The sequence below is a fragment of the Rhinatrema bivittatum genome, chromosome 17 (genome assembly GCF_901001135.1).
Source record: "Rhinatrema bivittatum chromosome 17, aRhiBiv1.1, whole genome shotgun sequence".
Classification (NCBI taxonomy): domain Eukaryota; kingdom Metazoa; phylum Chordata; class Amphibia; order Gymnophiona; family Rhinatrematidae; genus Rhinatrema; species Rhinatrema bivittatum.
This window is the reverse complement of record NC_042631.1, coordinates 51,019,492-51,036,760: the sequence shown is the minus strand read 5'-3', so window position 1 is coordinate 51,036,760 and position 17,269 is coordinate 51,019,492. Positions and strand designations below refer to the sequence as shown.

General features: G+C 41.6%; 1 protein-coding gene across 1 annotated transcript in view; it reads left to right on the top strand.

The window, feature by feature from the left end:
- The window catches only part of LRRC56 (leucine rich repeat containing 56), a 435,597-nt gene that overhangs the window by 118,382 nt on the left and 299,946 nt on the right, over positions 1-17,269 (top strand). Inside the window, exon 5 of the mRNA XM_029582256.1 lies at positions 9,686-9,746. Within this exon, the coding sequence (XP_029438116.1) occupies positions 9,686-9,746 (61 nt within the window). The remainder of the gene's footprint in view (positions 1-9,685; positions 9,747-17,269) is intronic.

Below are 17,269 nucleotides of genomic sequence, written 5' to 3'. Positions count from 1 at the left end.
AGAACCCTAGAGGCAGACTGAACTCCCAAGAGTCTCAATGTGTGGATGAGATGATGGTGCAGGGAAGAAGTATTTTGATTTTTTTTCAGGAACTGGGGAACATTCTGGGGAATGGGAAGCATATTATGATGGGATGGGCTTCACCTTAATCAGAGTAGAACCAGGATGCTGGCGCTAACTTTTAAAAAGGAGATGGAGCAGCTTTTAAATTGGACCATGAGGGAAAGCAGATAGTCATAGTAACACAGTAATGACAGCAGAAAAAGACCAAATAGGCCATCCTATCTGCCCAGCTGGTTTCTTGGTAGTAACTGCCGCTTCATGTAGTTACCCCCAAGCCTTATGTTAAGAGTAGTAGCATCTACAATCCAAAACTTAGCAATTGTCAAACCCATAACAAAATTTCTGCTAGCAATATTTTTACGGGGTGAGTAGCTGCCTTGATAATTCAGACAGTGCTGCTTGAATGTGCTTTGCTTTTGGACTTGACTGTAGAAGAAAGTCCTGCGCTTTTTCCCTAATGTCTGCGTATAAGTACCTCAGACTGTAAAAATCGGGGCCCAGTCTTGGCTGCTGTCTGAATCCAAATCCCTTTTTTTTCCCCTCCCCACTGAAATGGAGAGCTCAGAATTGTATGGTTTGGAGGAATGTACCGTGCAAAGAGATGGTTGTGTTTTTAAGGCTGAAGTAGCCCAGACGAACGTAGACACTCAGATGTGAATGACGCGAAAGTGCTTGTATCATTTGCTAACAAGCAGGTTGTGTACACAAAGATAAATGAAAGTGCAAATAAAAAGACATAGTTTAAAATATTTGCCTGCGAGACCCCGGATTGTTATCCTCAGAGTTCTGAATTTTGGTCATAATTTGGATATCTTGAGAACTTATCAGAAGTTGCAACCTCTTCTTCATGAAGGCATAAGGTCTTAATATTCCAGGACTATTCTCAATCAGTGGCAGTGAAGCGTAAATCTTTCTCCTATGTGTGTGTACTCATTTGATACAGAAGAAGCTGCAGATCACTTCATTTCCTGCCAAACTTAAGGTGATACACCAAGGCAAAGCTTTCTATTTTGAGACAGCTGGGTAGCAGTGCAATTTTTGCAATCCTTGGATAATCCTTGATGGATATTGGCGATATTTTTTTTTTCTCTCATTTTGGAGTTCTCGACTACTCTCTTGGCTGAGGGAGGGCCCCCTGCTCAGAGAGGACAGGGAAATAGCAGAAAAACTGAAATCTTTGCCTCAGTCTTTACAGAGGAAGGCGGGAACATACCCACACCTAAAAGATTCTTTAATGGTGGAGATTCTGAGCAACTGAAATAAATATATGTGACAATGGAGGATGTAATGGATCAGACTGACAAACTAAAAAGTAACAAATCATTGAGACCGGATGGCATCCACCCTGAATTCTAAAACATTAAATTGCTAACCTGCTACTAGTAATCTATAGCGTATCATTTAAAACAGCCGTGATTCCTGAAGACTGGAAGGTAGCCAGAGTGATGCTGATTTTTAAAAAGGACTCCAGATGTGATCCTCAAAACTATAGAATACTCAGCTTGACATATTTATTTATTTTATTTATTTAAATTCTTTTACTATACCGATCCTCAAGATGCGGTCTTATCGTACCGGTTTACAATAGAACAGGGGAAACCAATTAACAACTATGTAGAAGGTAAAAGTTACATCAAACAGGGAGCGAAAAACTTTGATATGTGCTGGGCAAAATGGTAGAAGCTACTCTTAAAAACAAAATAATTGTCCTTATAGATCTGATTTAATGGGGAAGAGTCAACATGGTTTTAGGAAGAGGAAGTCTTCTCAATCTTTTAGCATTATTTGAAGGGCTATAGGTATTACCAATTATTAGGCTTATTCAATTACCAATTATTAGGCTTTTCAATATTTGATGATAGTTAATGTGACTTTCAAGGCATACTTCACTTTCAATACATATCCAGCATAGATCCTTGCTTCAACGGCAGGGGAGAAGAAAAACTAATACTTCACGCATATCTCTGCTTCAACGGCAGAGAGCTATGCTGCCGCTTACCCAACTAATCAAACTTAACATTTCACTTGGAAGCAGCTCCATCACTGCTCTCTACATTAATAGTGGGGGTGAAAGGGAAATAGAACCTAAGGTTACTAAGAGCCAAGAGAAACAGATAAGTATGAGAAAAAAGAAGTGTGAAGCTTGCTGGGCAGACTGGATGGACCGATTGGTCGTCTTCTGCCGTCATTTCTATGTTTCTATGTAAATAAACATGTATATAAAGGTGAGCCAGTTTTAGTGTATTTATATTTTGAGAAGGCATTTGACAAAGTTCCCTATGAGAGACTCCTCAGGAAATTACAAAGTCATAAGATAGGTGGCAGTATTCTATTATAGCCTGGTAACTGGTTAAAAGACTGTGGAAACAGGGGTAGGACTAAATAGCCAGTTTTACAATTGGAGAAAGGCCATTAGCAGAATACCACAGGGCTCTGGAAAAAGGGACGACTACTAAGGTGATCAAATCTGTAAATGACATAAACTATTCTAATTTGTTAAAATAGCAGCACATTGTGAGGAACTGCAGAAAGACCTGGGCAACTGAATGGCAGATGAAATTTAATGTGGAAAAGTGCAAAGTGATGCACATAGGGAAACACAATACCAGGTACACAATGTTGGGTTCTGTATTGGAAGTCAGTACCTAGAAAAAGGATCTTAGAGTCCTTGTGAACAGTAGGTTGAAATGCTCAGATTAGTGTGCAGTGTAAGTTAAAAAAAAAAAAGCAAATAGAATGGTAGGAATGATCTGAAAAAATAGTGGAGAGTAAAGCAGAAAATATAATATTGCCTCTGTATCAAGCTATGTGTGATTGCACCTTGAGTGTTGTATGCAGTTCTGGTCAACCCATCTCAAGAAAAACATTGTGGGACTAGAAAAGTTGCAGAGAAGGGTGATAAATTATTAAGAGGATGGAATATCTGTCCTATGATGAGAGGGTACACAGGCTAGGGCTGTTCAACTTGAAAAAGTCACGTCAGAGAGACATGATAGAACTTTATAAAATCATGTGTGGGGTGGAATGGATAAATAAGGGATGGTTATTTACCTTTTTTCAAATACTAAAACAAGGAGATACTCCATGAAAGTGGCATACAGAAGATTCAAAACAAATTGTATGCAGAACTACTTTTATGCTGTGAGCTATCAAGTGGTAGAATCTGTTGCCAGAGGATATGTTCAAGGCAACTACTAATATAGCTAGGTTTAAAAAAAAGTTTGACAAGTTCATGGAGGCAATGTCCACATCACATTATTAGCCAGGTAGACTACAGAAAGCTATAGCTATCCTTGGGAATGAGTAACAGGAATTAGGTCTACTTTATCATAGGTAATGATTCAGATGGACTGAACCAAATCACGGTGAACCTAGAAGATGTGGTAGACCTGATTGACAAACTGAAGAGTAGTAAATCACCTGGACCGGATGGTATACACCCCAGAGTTCTGAAGGAACTAAAAAAATGAAATTTCAGACCTATTAGTAAAAATTTGTAACCTATCATTAAAATCATCCATTGTACCTGAAGACTGGAGGATAGCTAATGTAACCCCCATATTTAAAAAGGGCTCCAGGGGAGATCCGGGAAATTACAGACCGGTTAGCCTGACTTCAGTGCCAGGAAAAATAGTGGAAAGTGTTCTAAACATCAAAATCACAGAACATATAGAAAGACATGGTTTAATGGAACAAAGTCAGCATGGCTTTACCCAAGGTAAGTCTTGCCTCACAAATCTGCTTCACTTTTTTGAAGGAGTTAATAAACATGTGGATAAAGGTGAACCGGTAGATGTAGTGTACTTGGATTTTCAGAAGGCATTTGACAAAGTTCCTCATGAGAGGCTTCTAGGAAAAGTAAAAAGTCATGGGATAGGTGGCGATGTCCTTTCGTGGATTACAAACTGGCTAAAAGACAGGAAACAGAGTAGGATTAAATGGACAATTTTCTCAGTTGAAGGGAGTGGGCAGTGGAGTGCCTCAGGGATCTGTACTGGGACCCTTACTTTTCAATATATTTATAAATGATCTGGAAAGAAATAAGACGAGTGAGGTAATCAAATTTGCAGATGATACAAAATTGTTCAGAGTAGTTAAATCACAAGCAGATTGTGATAAATTGCAGGAACACCTGGGAGGCTGGAAAATTGGGCATCTAAATGGCAGATGAAATTTAATGTGGACAAGTGCAAGGTGATGCATATAGGGAAAAATAACCCATGCTATAGTTACACAATGTTAGGTTCCATATTAGGTGCTACTACTCAAGAAAGAGATCTAGGCGTCATAGTGGATAACACATTGAAATCGTCGGTTCAGTGTGCTGCGGCAGTCAAAAAAGCAAACAGAATGTTGGGAATTATTAGAAAGGGAATGGTGAATAAAATGGAAAATTTCATAATGCCTCTGTATCGCTCCATGGTGAGACCGCACCTTGAATATTGTGTACAATTCTGGTCGCTGCATCTCAAAAAAGATATAATTGCGATGGAGAAGGTACAGAGAAGGGCTTCCAAAATGATCAAGGGAATGGAACAGCTCCCCTATGAGGAAAGACTAAAGAGGTTAAATCATGAGAGGTCTAGAACGGGTAGACATGAATCAGTTTTTTACTCTTTCGGATAATAGAAAGACTAGGGGGGCACTCCATGAAGTTAGCATGTGGCACATTTAAAACTAATCGGAGAAAGTTCTTTTTCACTTGACGCACAATTAAACTCTGGAATTTGTTGCCAGAGGATGTTGTTAGTGCAGTTAGTATAGCTGTGTTTAAAAAAGGATTGGATAAGTTCTTGAACGAGAAGTTCATTACCTGCTATTAATTACGTTGACTTATATAATAACCACCGCTATTATTAGCAACGGTAACAGGGACTAGACTTAGTTTTTGGGTACTTGCCAGGTTCTTATGGCCTGGATTGGCCACTGTTGGAAACAGGATGCTGGGCTTGATGGACCCTTGACCTGACCCAGTATGGCATATTCTTTTGTTCCTATGTTCTTATGGGATCTGCTAGTTACTTGCAACCTGGATTGGCCTCTGTCAGAAACAGGATGCCGGGCACAATGGACCTTGGTCTGACCCAGCATGGCAATTCTCATGTTATGTCCATCACAGACACCCATAACATCTGTCACTGCTTGCGCCCAGACCACAATATTTTGAACTATCTCCATGAACGATACAGTTCTGCACCTGGAAAATGGAGGAACTGTAGGGAGCAGTATCAGGTAAGACCCCAAAGTCTCTCTTAATTGTGGGCAATGCAGCAACTCTGCATCCTGGAGCGAGGCCTCTTCAGATTCCCAGAGCCACAATGGAAGTGTGCTGGGAAAGCTACCCTACTGTTGGCACTGTCTCATGGATCTGCCATAGGCGAGGGTTCAAGCTTGGCATGGAAGCCCAAGTTGCAGGACAAAGTGCTGAGAAGAGCACTTAAGTGGTGCAAGGGATCCTTTCCTAGACTGATTTGCTCAGAGCAGGAGCCACCTCAACTCCGACGTGAGCCATTAATCTCCTTAATGAAGACTGAAGAGAGGCTTCATGACATAGGGTAATGATTCTGCCTAGATGTATTAGTGATGAGACTATCTAAATTGCCTTCAGTGGCCTCAGCATTGTGTGTGTTAGCACCAGCTAACTTGCATTGTTTCCTTAGCACTGAGCACCCGGGCAATAAGAGGGGCATATTCATTGATGATGGATAATAGGACCTTCGCTTTTCTGGTGTAGATATTACAGCCTGCCTCCAGTTAATGAAGTGCATTGGTGCAGATGGCAAAGTTTCTTCTCTGCTTAAGTGACTGCTCTATGTAGCTGTTATTGCTGCTCCCCCCCCCCCCCCCCCCCCCCAGCATCTGTAGGATGAAGTGATGATGAGCTCATTTGGGTGTAAGAGGGAAGGTATTTCCACATTAGCTCCCTGAAAATGGTGTCTCAGCTGTCTGAGTTGGTGAAGAATTTATTTTCCTCCTAGCAGAGTTTTTCCCATGACATGGTGTCAAGGTACCCAAGCATTTCCTTGAGGAATTTTGCCAGCTGGGGCAAGCCCACTTGTCATTGCAGCCAGTCCCCCCATCCTTCTGGGGATTATGAGGGGAAAGGGAGGTATTGGCTCAGTTGGAGTTCCTACTGATATCTTCTTTCTCAGAGCATCAGAGGACCTCTCCTTGGCCACCTTTAGCTCTACAATCCCTATCACTCTCATGCTTTTCTGAATCCATATACTGTCCTTGTCTCCATCACCTCCACTAGGAGGCTGTCCCATGCATCCACCACCCCAAAGAAATATTTCCTTAGTTTACTCCTGAGTTTACTTCTTTTGACTCTCATCCCATGACTTAGAGCTTCCTTTGCATTGATACTTTTAAATGTCCCTATAATATCTCCTCATCCCACCTTTCCTCTAGGGTTTACATGTTTATATTGTTACATTTGTTCCCAAATGCTTTAGAATGAAGACCATTGACTATTTTAGAAGCAATCCTCTGGATTGAATCCATCCTGTTTATATACTTTTGAAAATGCAATCTCCAGAACTGCACACAATATTCAAAGTGAGGCTTCACAAGGTACTTCTACAGGAGCAATATCTCCTTTTTTTTAATTCTGTTCATTGGTCTCCCTATGCAACCAAGCATCATTCTGGCTTTTGCTATCACCTGTTTGGCTATTTTAAGATAATCAGATACGTTTATCCCAGGATGCTCTTCTTTCACGATTAGAAAAATTTCACCCCCTTTACCTAACCTTTCCTTGGTTCTTTGCAGCCTAAATGTATGACTGCATTATTTTAGCATTAAATCTTAGTTGCCAGACCCTAGACATTCCTTGAGCTTTGCTAGATCCCTCCTGTTTCCACACCTTCCTGACTGTATACCCTATTCTGGATTCGGTCTTCCCATCATACTCTGAATTTCTCCTCCTGAGCAGTTCCCTGGTGAGGATTAGGAGTTTCTCTCACATGGGAGTCACCTTTTTGATACCGGCTGAGTGCAATGTGCGTTTTTCGCAGATGACTGCACTGGCTAGTCATTCTCGCATGCAGGATCCTACCTCAGTGAAGAGGTTTCTGGTCCAGTTGCATCCCGGTATGCCTTTCAACCTCTCACCATATCCAGGTTGCATGAGTTAAGGGATGAGGGACCCTGCAACCGAGGCCCTACCTTTTGTTACAGTGGCTTGTGAGCTATACTTCCCTCTTTTAGGGATAGCCCTGTCTGTGAAAATGGAGGCTCTGGTGCACACAATTGTTCCACTTACTGGTCCGTGTGATTTCTTGGGGGAAGTATATATAATTATGGCTTGAGTATTGATACCTTGGCCAGGCTGATAGGCAATCTGCTCCAAAATCAGACTGACCTTGCCTTGGTACCCTTCGGTTTTCTAGGCTGGTGTTCTTAGTGGAGAGTTTCTGGATATCTTCCCTGGGAGGTTTGCTCTGTTTCAGCTGTTCCTATCATGCTGACAGATCTACCTCAGGGGTGCAGTTTCCTACTGGATTCAGCAGTGAAAATTTTGGTTGGAATTGAGATATACAGCCTAGAAACTTTTTTTTATCCCTGCAGCCCTGGGATCTGTCTCCTTGTGTTTTTTGCTCCTTATGACTTCCAGTCGGAATGTCAGCAGGGATGGGGGAGAAAAGGTAGGCATGGTATATCTTAGTATTTACCTACAGGGAATGGCACACCACCTTTTCCCTATTTTTTGCCAAATTCTAGCTAGTACTATCTTTAGCTTTTCATATTTTATTGGGTTGACCAAAGTGCCTTCCTGTTCACCTGAAGGGCAGAATGGATAGACCTACCCTTGACGGTGGTGGGTGAGCTTCAGGCCTAGCTTAACTCCCCTGCTTGGTGGTTTGGGCTAGCAATCCCTTTTCAGGGATTGCCATTCATCCCCTGACACTCAACATCTGACTTGTGTGGTCAGATTTGTTTGGTACTTTGGCAGATAGAGTCTGCCACAGATCCTGCAGCTTCTTCTTCCAAGTATTTCTTGGGTTTTCTGTCATTATGCCTATAAGCCCATCATTGGGCGTGCTTCTGCAAATGCATTCTGTCCTTCAGATGCTAGTGTACCGCAGTTTCTTTCTGGCGAGCTCTCTGATCCAGTTGTTTTTTCAGCTGTCTTGTGACACCAAAGGAAACTGTGCAATCTTCATCCAAGAGCTTTTCTCTTGGTTCTTTCTCTAGGTCTTTTCTTATATCCAGGAGGATCTGGACCTACTTTGCTTATTGGGGTTTGCTGATATGAAACCCTAACTGTAATATTTCCATGCTTCTTGCTGGAATTCGTATCACTCCCCTCTATCGTAGGTGCCTTTGCCACACATCAGGGTTTTGTGTCTGGCTGTTCTATGGCTTTTTTTTTTTTTTTTGGTAGAACCCAACTCTTTTCCTGCCTAGACCTGTTTTTGGGTCGGCTGCCTCATAGGCAAAAGGGAGAAGAAAGGTGGTGCTTCTAGAACTGTGAGGTTCCTGCTTTGTCCTACTCAGGTAACCTATAGCTTGGGAATCACCCATGTGTGAGGTTTGTCTTTCTGCTTGTCCTCTGAGAAAGCAGAGTTACTTACCTGTAGCAGGTGTTCCTAAAGGACAGCGGGATGTCAGTCCTTACGAAACCCACCGCCTTGCCTGGGAGTTGATTCTCCATGATGTAGCTATAACATGGACTGAGTGACTCTGCCTAGGGGGCAAGGTGATAACTACAGCTGCACATGCTCAGTAGAGCATATTTGAAAACTCTAGAATTTGAGATCAAAGTTCCAGGCTGGGCTCTATCCAATGATGTCACTCGTGTGAGGACTACCTTCTTGCTATCCTTGGAGAACACCCCTTACCAGTAAGAAACTGCTTTATTCATCTAAATGTTTTTTGAATATGGACCTCACTCCACACTCACAGAGCTTAAAGTAGATATTCTGTTACTTTCAACTAAGGATTGAAAGCAGAGAGAACCTGAAATAATGTGGAGAGAATTGTTTGTATTGTGGGAGTAGGTTGGTCACAGTATTTACTTCCATTAATTTATGTATTTAGAGTTTTTATATTCTTCTTTTTGACACTTCAAAGTGTACATCAAAGTGGATTACATTCAGGAACTATAGGTATTTCCCTATCCCCACAGGGCTTACAATCTAATTTTGTACCTGAGGCAATGGAGGGTAAAGTGACTTGCCCAGGGTCACAAGGAGCAATAGAGGGATTTGAACCCTGTTTTCCTTGTAGCCCCTGCTCTAACCACTAGGCTACTCCACACACTTTGTTGTACTGTCTGAGGCAAGGCAAAGTATATAAATGCTTCAAATATACATGAACCCCTTACGTATCTTCAGCTTGAGATCCCTGGTATGAACCCTCTTTATTCATGTTTTCTGCTATAGTGGCTTTCAACCCATTGCTTGGGACCCATTTGGCCAATCTTGTCCTCAGTATATTTAAAGTGAATATGGCTAAATATATATTTGCATACAGTGAAGGCAGTGTGCAAATTCGATATCTCTCACTAATTTTTTATATCTTCAAATACACTGACTGGGTCAGTCTCATGGACTTGGTTGAGAAACATTTGTTCTGTGACATATGACACTAAACTGGTCTTTCTTCCCTGACTCTGCAGGTGCATATCTGCCTAATTTGAAACAACTGAAGCTGAACAATAGCCTAATTACGTCCATCAGGTAAGAAATTAAAATAGCTATATTTCACAAAACTCAGGAGGAGTTCTCTGCTTCTCAATTCCATCTTTTTATTGCAGAAAGAGAAAGGTAGTTGCTAAATGTTTTCCCCTAAATATGGCTGCCATATATCTGGTGTTAATGGGACAGTTAGTGGACAATATTCAGATAGCCAGTAAGTGGACGACTAACCAACTGAAGTTAGCTGGATAACTTGTTCCAGATATTCAGAGGAATAAATGTTGGAAGGCCTTGAGACTCAGTTCTTTCTTGGTTCTTATAACTTTTTCAGGGTACTTTCAGTATATCCTCTGGTGGATTGTCTTTGATCACTGTTGTTATCAGTTGGGTGTCTCAGGACTCTGTCCAAGATTAGGGCTGTTTAGCTGGCAAAAAGATGACTGAGAGGGAATATGATTGATACAGTATTTATAAAATCGAGTGGGATGAATGCTTAAACAGGGAGTGGTTATTTACCCTTTCAGATAACACTAGGACTAGGGGATACTCCATGATATTAGCAGCTGGCAGATTTAAAACACATTGTAGGAAGTGTTTTTTCACTTGGTTTACAATCCAGCTATAGAATCTGTTGCCAGAGGATGTGGTCAAGGCAACTAACACAGTGGGATTCAAAAACGAATTGGACAAGTTTCTGAAGGAAAAGTCCTTAAAATTATTAGGCAGTGGAAAAGCCAATAGCTTATCCCTGGGAAGGAGATACAAGAAATAGATGAACTATTGGGGATCTGCCAGGTTTGTTTGTTTTATTTGTTTAAGCAAGCATTTTTATATACCAGGTTACGTTGGGAACATCACCCCGGTTTACAGGTAACTTAATGCAGCAAGAGGCTCTACAATGAACAGGTATCATAATGTAGCAATGAACGATGAACAGGTATCATAAAGTAGCAACAGGATAAAATACAACAGTAGTAATTATGTAGAAAGGGTATATATTACAGGCACGGGGGATGGCGAATAGTGTTATAAAAACATAACTGGGTTGCAATGGCCTGGAGGGGATATGTACAGGAAGATAAACATGTTCAGGAAAATTCACTGAGACCTGAAGAGGGGGATGTATAAACAGGGAGGGAGACATTATGGGTTTTCAAGATTATGTATTACAGGAGAAAATACGAAGGGGTATTTACGGAGGGGTGGAGAGGAAAAAGGGTGGATGTAGAGTGTCGGTTCAGGTGTATGCCTGATTAAAGAGCCAGGTCTTGAGGTTCTGTTTGAATTATTTTGGGCACAGCTCCTGGCGAAGACTGGGAGGCATCTTGTTTCAAAGGTCAGGCCCAGCGATGGAGAGGGCACGTTCTTTGGAAGACTTTTAAGTTTTGTCAGTTTAGGGGAGGGTGTTTGCAGCGTCGCACAGTGTTGAGTTCTGGTAGGTCTGTCAATGGTACGAAATCGGAGGTGCTCTTTGAACCGGGGCATGTCATGGTTGTGAATAGATTTATGAATGATGGTGAGGGATTTGTACATAATCCGTGATGTAATAGGCAACCAATGTAGGTGTTTGAGGACGGGTGTGATGTGATCATATCAGTGGGCATTGGTGAGGATACGTGCCGCAGAGTTCTGGAGCATCTGAAGGGGCTGGAGGGCATTTTTAGGGAGGCCTAGGAGGATGGAATTGCAATAATCAACTTTGGATAATATAGTGGCTTGGAGGATAGTGCGAAAGTCATTAAGATGAAGCAGAGGTTTCAGTTCTTTCAGCATGTGAAGCTTGAAGAATTCGTCTTTCAGGGTAGAGTTGATGAATGTTTTAGGTGGTAGTGGTTGTCCAGGGTGACGCCAAGGCTGCAAATGTGTTGGGAGAAGGGAGTGGTGTGTTGGGTATGGGAGGGTTGGGGTTGTTATAGTGGGGTGAGATGTATAAAAGCTCTGTTTTGAAGGTATTGAGTGCGAGGCAGTTGTCAGAGCAGGGAGCTGATGGCTGCGAGGGCTGATTCCCATGTCTTCATGGCATTATTTATTTATTTATTTATTTTTGATTTTTATATACCGATGTTCCTGTAAAGAATACATATCGCACCGGTTTACAAGGAACTGAACAGTCGCCTCCAGGGCGGAAATACATTAAAACAGTCGCCTCAAGGCAGAATACATTAACACAAGTATACAGGAAAACTATTAAAAGAGAACTTTCATAAACTCAATTAAATGTAACTGTGAACCATAAATCAGGAACATATGTACAGAGGTAGGTATATTGTCTGTCGCTTCACCAGATTTTAGCTCTCAGGGAAAGCTTGAGTGAATAGCCAAGTCTTTAGCTTCTTTTTGAATGTCGGAAGGCATGGTTCTTGGCGGAGGTCCGGTGGGAGCAGGTTCCAAAGATGGGGACCTGCAGTGGACAGAGCTCGTTTCCCCAATGAGGTTTTTGTTGGCTGGGTGTGAAGCATGTTCTGGTATGCACTTCTGATCGGTCTATTGGAGACGTGTTGCTGTAGTTGGAAGGATAGGTTGAGGGGGGAGATGTTGTGAAGAGCCTTGTGAATCATCATGAGGGATTTAAATTGTATCCTAAATTTTATGGGCAGCCAGTGAAGATTTTGGAGGATAGGGGTGATTTTGGAGGATAGGGGTGTCGCGTTCTGGACCATCTGAAGTGGTTTGATGGTGTTGGCTGGCAGGCCCAGGAGGAGTGAGTTGCAATAGTCCAGTTTAGGGAGGATGATAGATTGTAGTACCAAGCGGAAGTCTTGGTACTACATTAGGTAAGGTATCGGTTATGGGTATGAGAATCTGAACGTCATCTGCATATATGAAGTGCGGAAGACCAAGCCCGGAAAGGAGATGGCAGAGGGGAAGGAGGAATATATTGAAGAGGGTGGAGGGCAGGGAGAAACCTTGAGGAGCACCTTGCAACAGGTTAATGGGTTTTGATTCACAGAGCCCACTTTTCACTCTGTATTGTCTGTTAGTAAGGTATGATTGAAACCAGAAGAGTGCGGAGCCGGATATGCCGATTTCTCTTAGGCGCTTTATTAGGATGTTATGGTTAACCATGTCAAATGTGGAGGATATATCCAGGAGGGCAAGGATGTATGATTGGCCTTTGTCAAGGGCTTTCAGAATATAGTCAGAGAGGGAGATGAGGGTTTTGGTGCTGTGGTGTCTGCTGAAACAAAATTGGGAGGGGAAGAGGATGTGGTGATCATCTAGGTAGTTTTAGTTGCCTATTGATTATTTTTCCAGAATTTTTGAAATAAAGGGAAGGTTGGAGATTGGATGATAGTTGGCCGGGTCTGTTGGGTCAAGGGCGGGTTTTTTTTTTTTTTTTTTTTTAGAATAGATTTTATTATGACTTGTTTAAGTTGGATTGGTACAGTGCCAGATGATATAGAGCTGTTGATGATATTGGCAATGGGCTTGGCGATAATGTTAGGGATGAGAGGAGGGTTTTGGTGGGGATGGTATCTCAGGGATGCACAGCAGGATTGATTCTCTTAAGGATGGATTCTTTCTCAACATGTGTGGTGGTCTCGAATGACTTGAGTACTGCAGGGATGTTTCCTGCCTGGGATGTGGTGGGCGTGGGCGAGGTGGTGGTGGGGTTCGTAGTAGGGGAATTAGAGCGTGTGGGAGAAGGGGGCAAACGTGTCATGATTCTTTCTATTTTCTTGTGAAAATATAGGGCAAGCTCTTCGCATTTGGTTTTGTGATCAGTGTCGGGGAGGAGGTGGGAGTAGTTTTAGTTAATGTAGCAACAAAATCAAAGAGGGCTCGGGCATTGAACTGAAGTTGATGGATCCTTTGGGCGTAAAAAATCCGTTTTAGTTTTGTTGATGGCTCCCCGGTAAGTGTGGAGGTGGGTTCGGAACATGAGTTTCCTGAGCTTGTGTTTCATGGTTCTAAGCTCTGGGGTGTACCAGGGTTTGTTTTTAATATTTGCAGGGTTGATTTCTCGGGATTATGTAGGGCAGACAGTATTGGCTACAGTGTTGGTGAGTTGATACCATGAGGAAAGAGCAGACTCTGCGTCAGTAAGGTCTAGTTTGGAGAGTTCGCAGGTGAGGGCTGCGATGAGGTCATCTGTTTTGCATGGTCTACGGAAATGAATTGTTTTCTTGGAGAGTGTGGGAGAGAGAGAGTGTCTATGATGGAGCACGTAGTTTCAATGCGGAAATGGTCGGACCAGTGGATGGGTTGGCAAGTGGGAGGGTCGGGTTGGATCAGGGAGTTGGTAAAGATGAGATCCAGGATGTGGCCTGCCTTGTGTGTGGGGTTAGAGATAATCTGCTTAAAGCCTAGGGCATTCAGGGATGAAAGTAGGGAATGGCATGATGATGATAGGGGTATAGTGTCCACATGGAGATGAAGATCCCCGAGGATAATCGCAGGTGAGTTTGTCTAAGTATTTGGTGATGTATTCGATCAAGGGGGAAGAGTCGTTTTCAAGGAGCCCGGAGGGGGGGGGGCATAAATTAGGCAGATTTGGAGCGTGGGTGATTTTAAATAGACCAATTTCCAGGCTGTTTGGGGGGGGGGGGAATAGGTTGGAGGGTTAAGTTGAATTTCTTTTTGGCGGCAAGCAGGAGGCCTCTCCTCTCCTCTCTTTTTTTTTTTTTTTTTTTTTTTTTTGAGTCTGGGAATGGAGATGATGTTATATAGGCTGGTTGGGAGTTGCAACATGTATTGGCCACTGTTGGAGACAGGATTCTGGGCTCAGTGGACTTTGGTTTGACGCAGCATGGCACTTACTTCCTCTACACCCTCTCCCTTGGTAAACTTTTCTCCTTTTATAAACTCAAAATACCTTTATGTAGACCGCTATCAGATCTACCTCTGTGTACCAAAACTCTCACAAAGAGTCTAATCGCAGATCTCAGTCTGTATGTCTGATGCTGCATTGCCTGAAGCTCAACATGGCCAAAATAGAACAACTTGCTCTTCTCCCCCTTTCCCCTGTAAATATTACTATGTTCCCTGTCCCCTCAATATGTAACTTTGATTTCCTCTTTGACTTCTTTCTTTACAAACATCTACAACACTGCTACAACATCTCCAAAATCTGCCCCTTATTCTTTGAGCATTCTGCCAGAATCCTTATCCACACTTATCACCTCCCATTTGGACTACTGCAGTCTGCACCTCATAGGTCCTACTGCTGAATGATCTTTTTCAATTAGTCTGTTTAAAATTCAATGGTACATCTACGGAGCACATCACTATTATTATTATTTTTTTATATAACTCTTTATAATTTCCAAGCAAACAGAAAAAGTACATAGAAGTACAGAGCACATCTCTTATGATTATATAACCCCTCTTCTCAAATTTACAGAGACTTCCCATCTGCTGCCGCATAAAATTCAAACTTCTTATGCTCACCTTCATGTTAATTAACTCTTTACATCTTCTTTCTTTTTACGCTCTTCATCCCAAACATTATTCATTGAGCCACCTACTCTTATCTGTGCTCTGCTCTCCCATTGCCATATTTGTGTTCCATGTTTCCCACCTTACTGCGCCAGATACCTAGCATATAGCCTTCCTGAACATATACACTAAGCTCTCTCTCTGGCCAGATTTAAACTCCTCTATTCAAGGCCACTTTTATCATATAAATCTTAAATCTTTTTGCTCATGCAAAATATTGATTCAGTTCTGGGCTGTAGTATGCAATTCTCAACTTAGGCCTTCATGATGCCTTTGCTGCCCTACTTAAAGCTTCTTATTTGTTCTTTGTGGAATGTCTTGTTTGTTGGTTTTGATTAGATTATAAGCCTCAGGGAGTAGGGCCTGTTCATTATATAGCTCTGTACATTGCTGCATCTATCTGTTATACACTTTACATATTGACAATAGCACAACCACAGCCAAATTCTTTATTCCAAGCCCACAGAAATTATGAATCTCTTCTTAAAAGCCCAGGTTTTTACTATTCTAACAGGACAAGCAGGATGGTAGGTAGGTGGTGGGGTCGCTTGGCAATAGTGATCATAATATTTATTTATTTATTTTTTAATTTTTTATTATGATCAAATTTGAATTAATGACTGGAAGAGGAACAGTATGCAAATCCACGGCTCTAGTGCTAAACTTTCAAAAGAGAAACTTTGATAAAATGAGAAAAATTGTTAGAAAAAAATTGAAAGGAGAGCTACAAAAGTAAAAAGTGTGCAAGAGGCTTGGTCATTGTTAAAAAAAAATACCATTCTAGAAGCAAAGTCCAGATGTATTCCACACATTAAGAAAGGTGGAAAGAAGGCAAAACGATTACTGGCATGGTTAAAAGGGGAGGTGAAAGAAGCTATTTTAGCCAAATGATCTTCATTCAAAAATTGGAAGAAGGATCCAACAGAAGAAAATAGGATAATGCATAAACGTTGGCAAGTTAAATGTAAGATATTGATAAGACAGGCTAAGAGAGAATTTGAAAAGAAGTTGACCGTAGAGGCAAAAACTCACAGTAAAAACTTTTTAAAATGTATCCGAAGCAGAAAGCCTGTGATGGAGTCAGTTGGACCGTTAGATGACTGAGGAGTTAAAGGGGCACTTAGAGAAGATAAGGCCATCACAGAAAGATTAAATGATTTCTTTGCTTCGGTGTTTACTGAAGAGGATGTTGGGGAGGTACCCGTACTGGAGAAGATTTTCATGGGTAATGATTCAGATGGACTGAATCAAATCATGGTGAACCTAGAAGATGTGTAGATCTGATTGACAAACTGAAGAGTAGTAAATCACCTGTACCGGATGGTATACACTCCAGAGTTCTGAAGGAACTAAAAAATGAAATTTCAGACCTATTAGTAAAAATTTGTAACCTATCATTAAAATCATCCATTACACCTGAAGACTGGAGGATAGCTATTGTAACCCCAATATTTAAAAAGGGCTCCAGGGGTGATCCTGGAAACTACAGACCAGTTAGCCTGACTTCAGTGCCGGGAAAAATAGTGGGAAGTGTTCTAAACATCAAAATCACAGAACATATATAGAAAGACATGGTTTAATGGAACAAAGTCAGCATGGCTTTACCCAAGGCAAGTCTTGCCTCACAAATCTGCTTCACTTTTTTGAAGGAGTTAATAAACATGTGGATAAAGGTGAACCGGTAGATGTAGTATACTTGGATTTTCAGAAGGCGTTTGACAAAGTTCCTCATGAGGCTTCTAGGAAAAGTAAAAAGTCATGGGATAGGTGGCGATGTCCTTTCGTGGATTGCAAACTGGCTAAAAGACAGGAAACAGAGAGTAGGATGAAATGGACAATTTTCTCAGTGGAAGGGAGTGGGCAGTGGAGTGCCTCAGGGATCTCTATTGGGACCCTTATTTTTCAATATATTTATAAATGATCAGGAAAGAAATACGACGAGTGAGATAATCAAATTTGCAGATGATAAAAAATTGTTCAGAGTAGTTAAATCACAAGCAGATTGTGATAAATTGCAGGAAGACCTTGTGAGACTGGAAAATTGGGCAACAAAATGGCAGATGAAATTTAATGTGGATAAGTGCAAGGTGATGCATATAGGGAAAAATAACCCATGCTATAGTTAC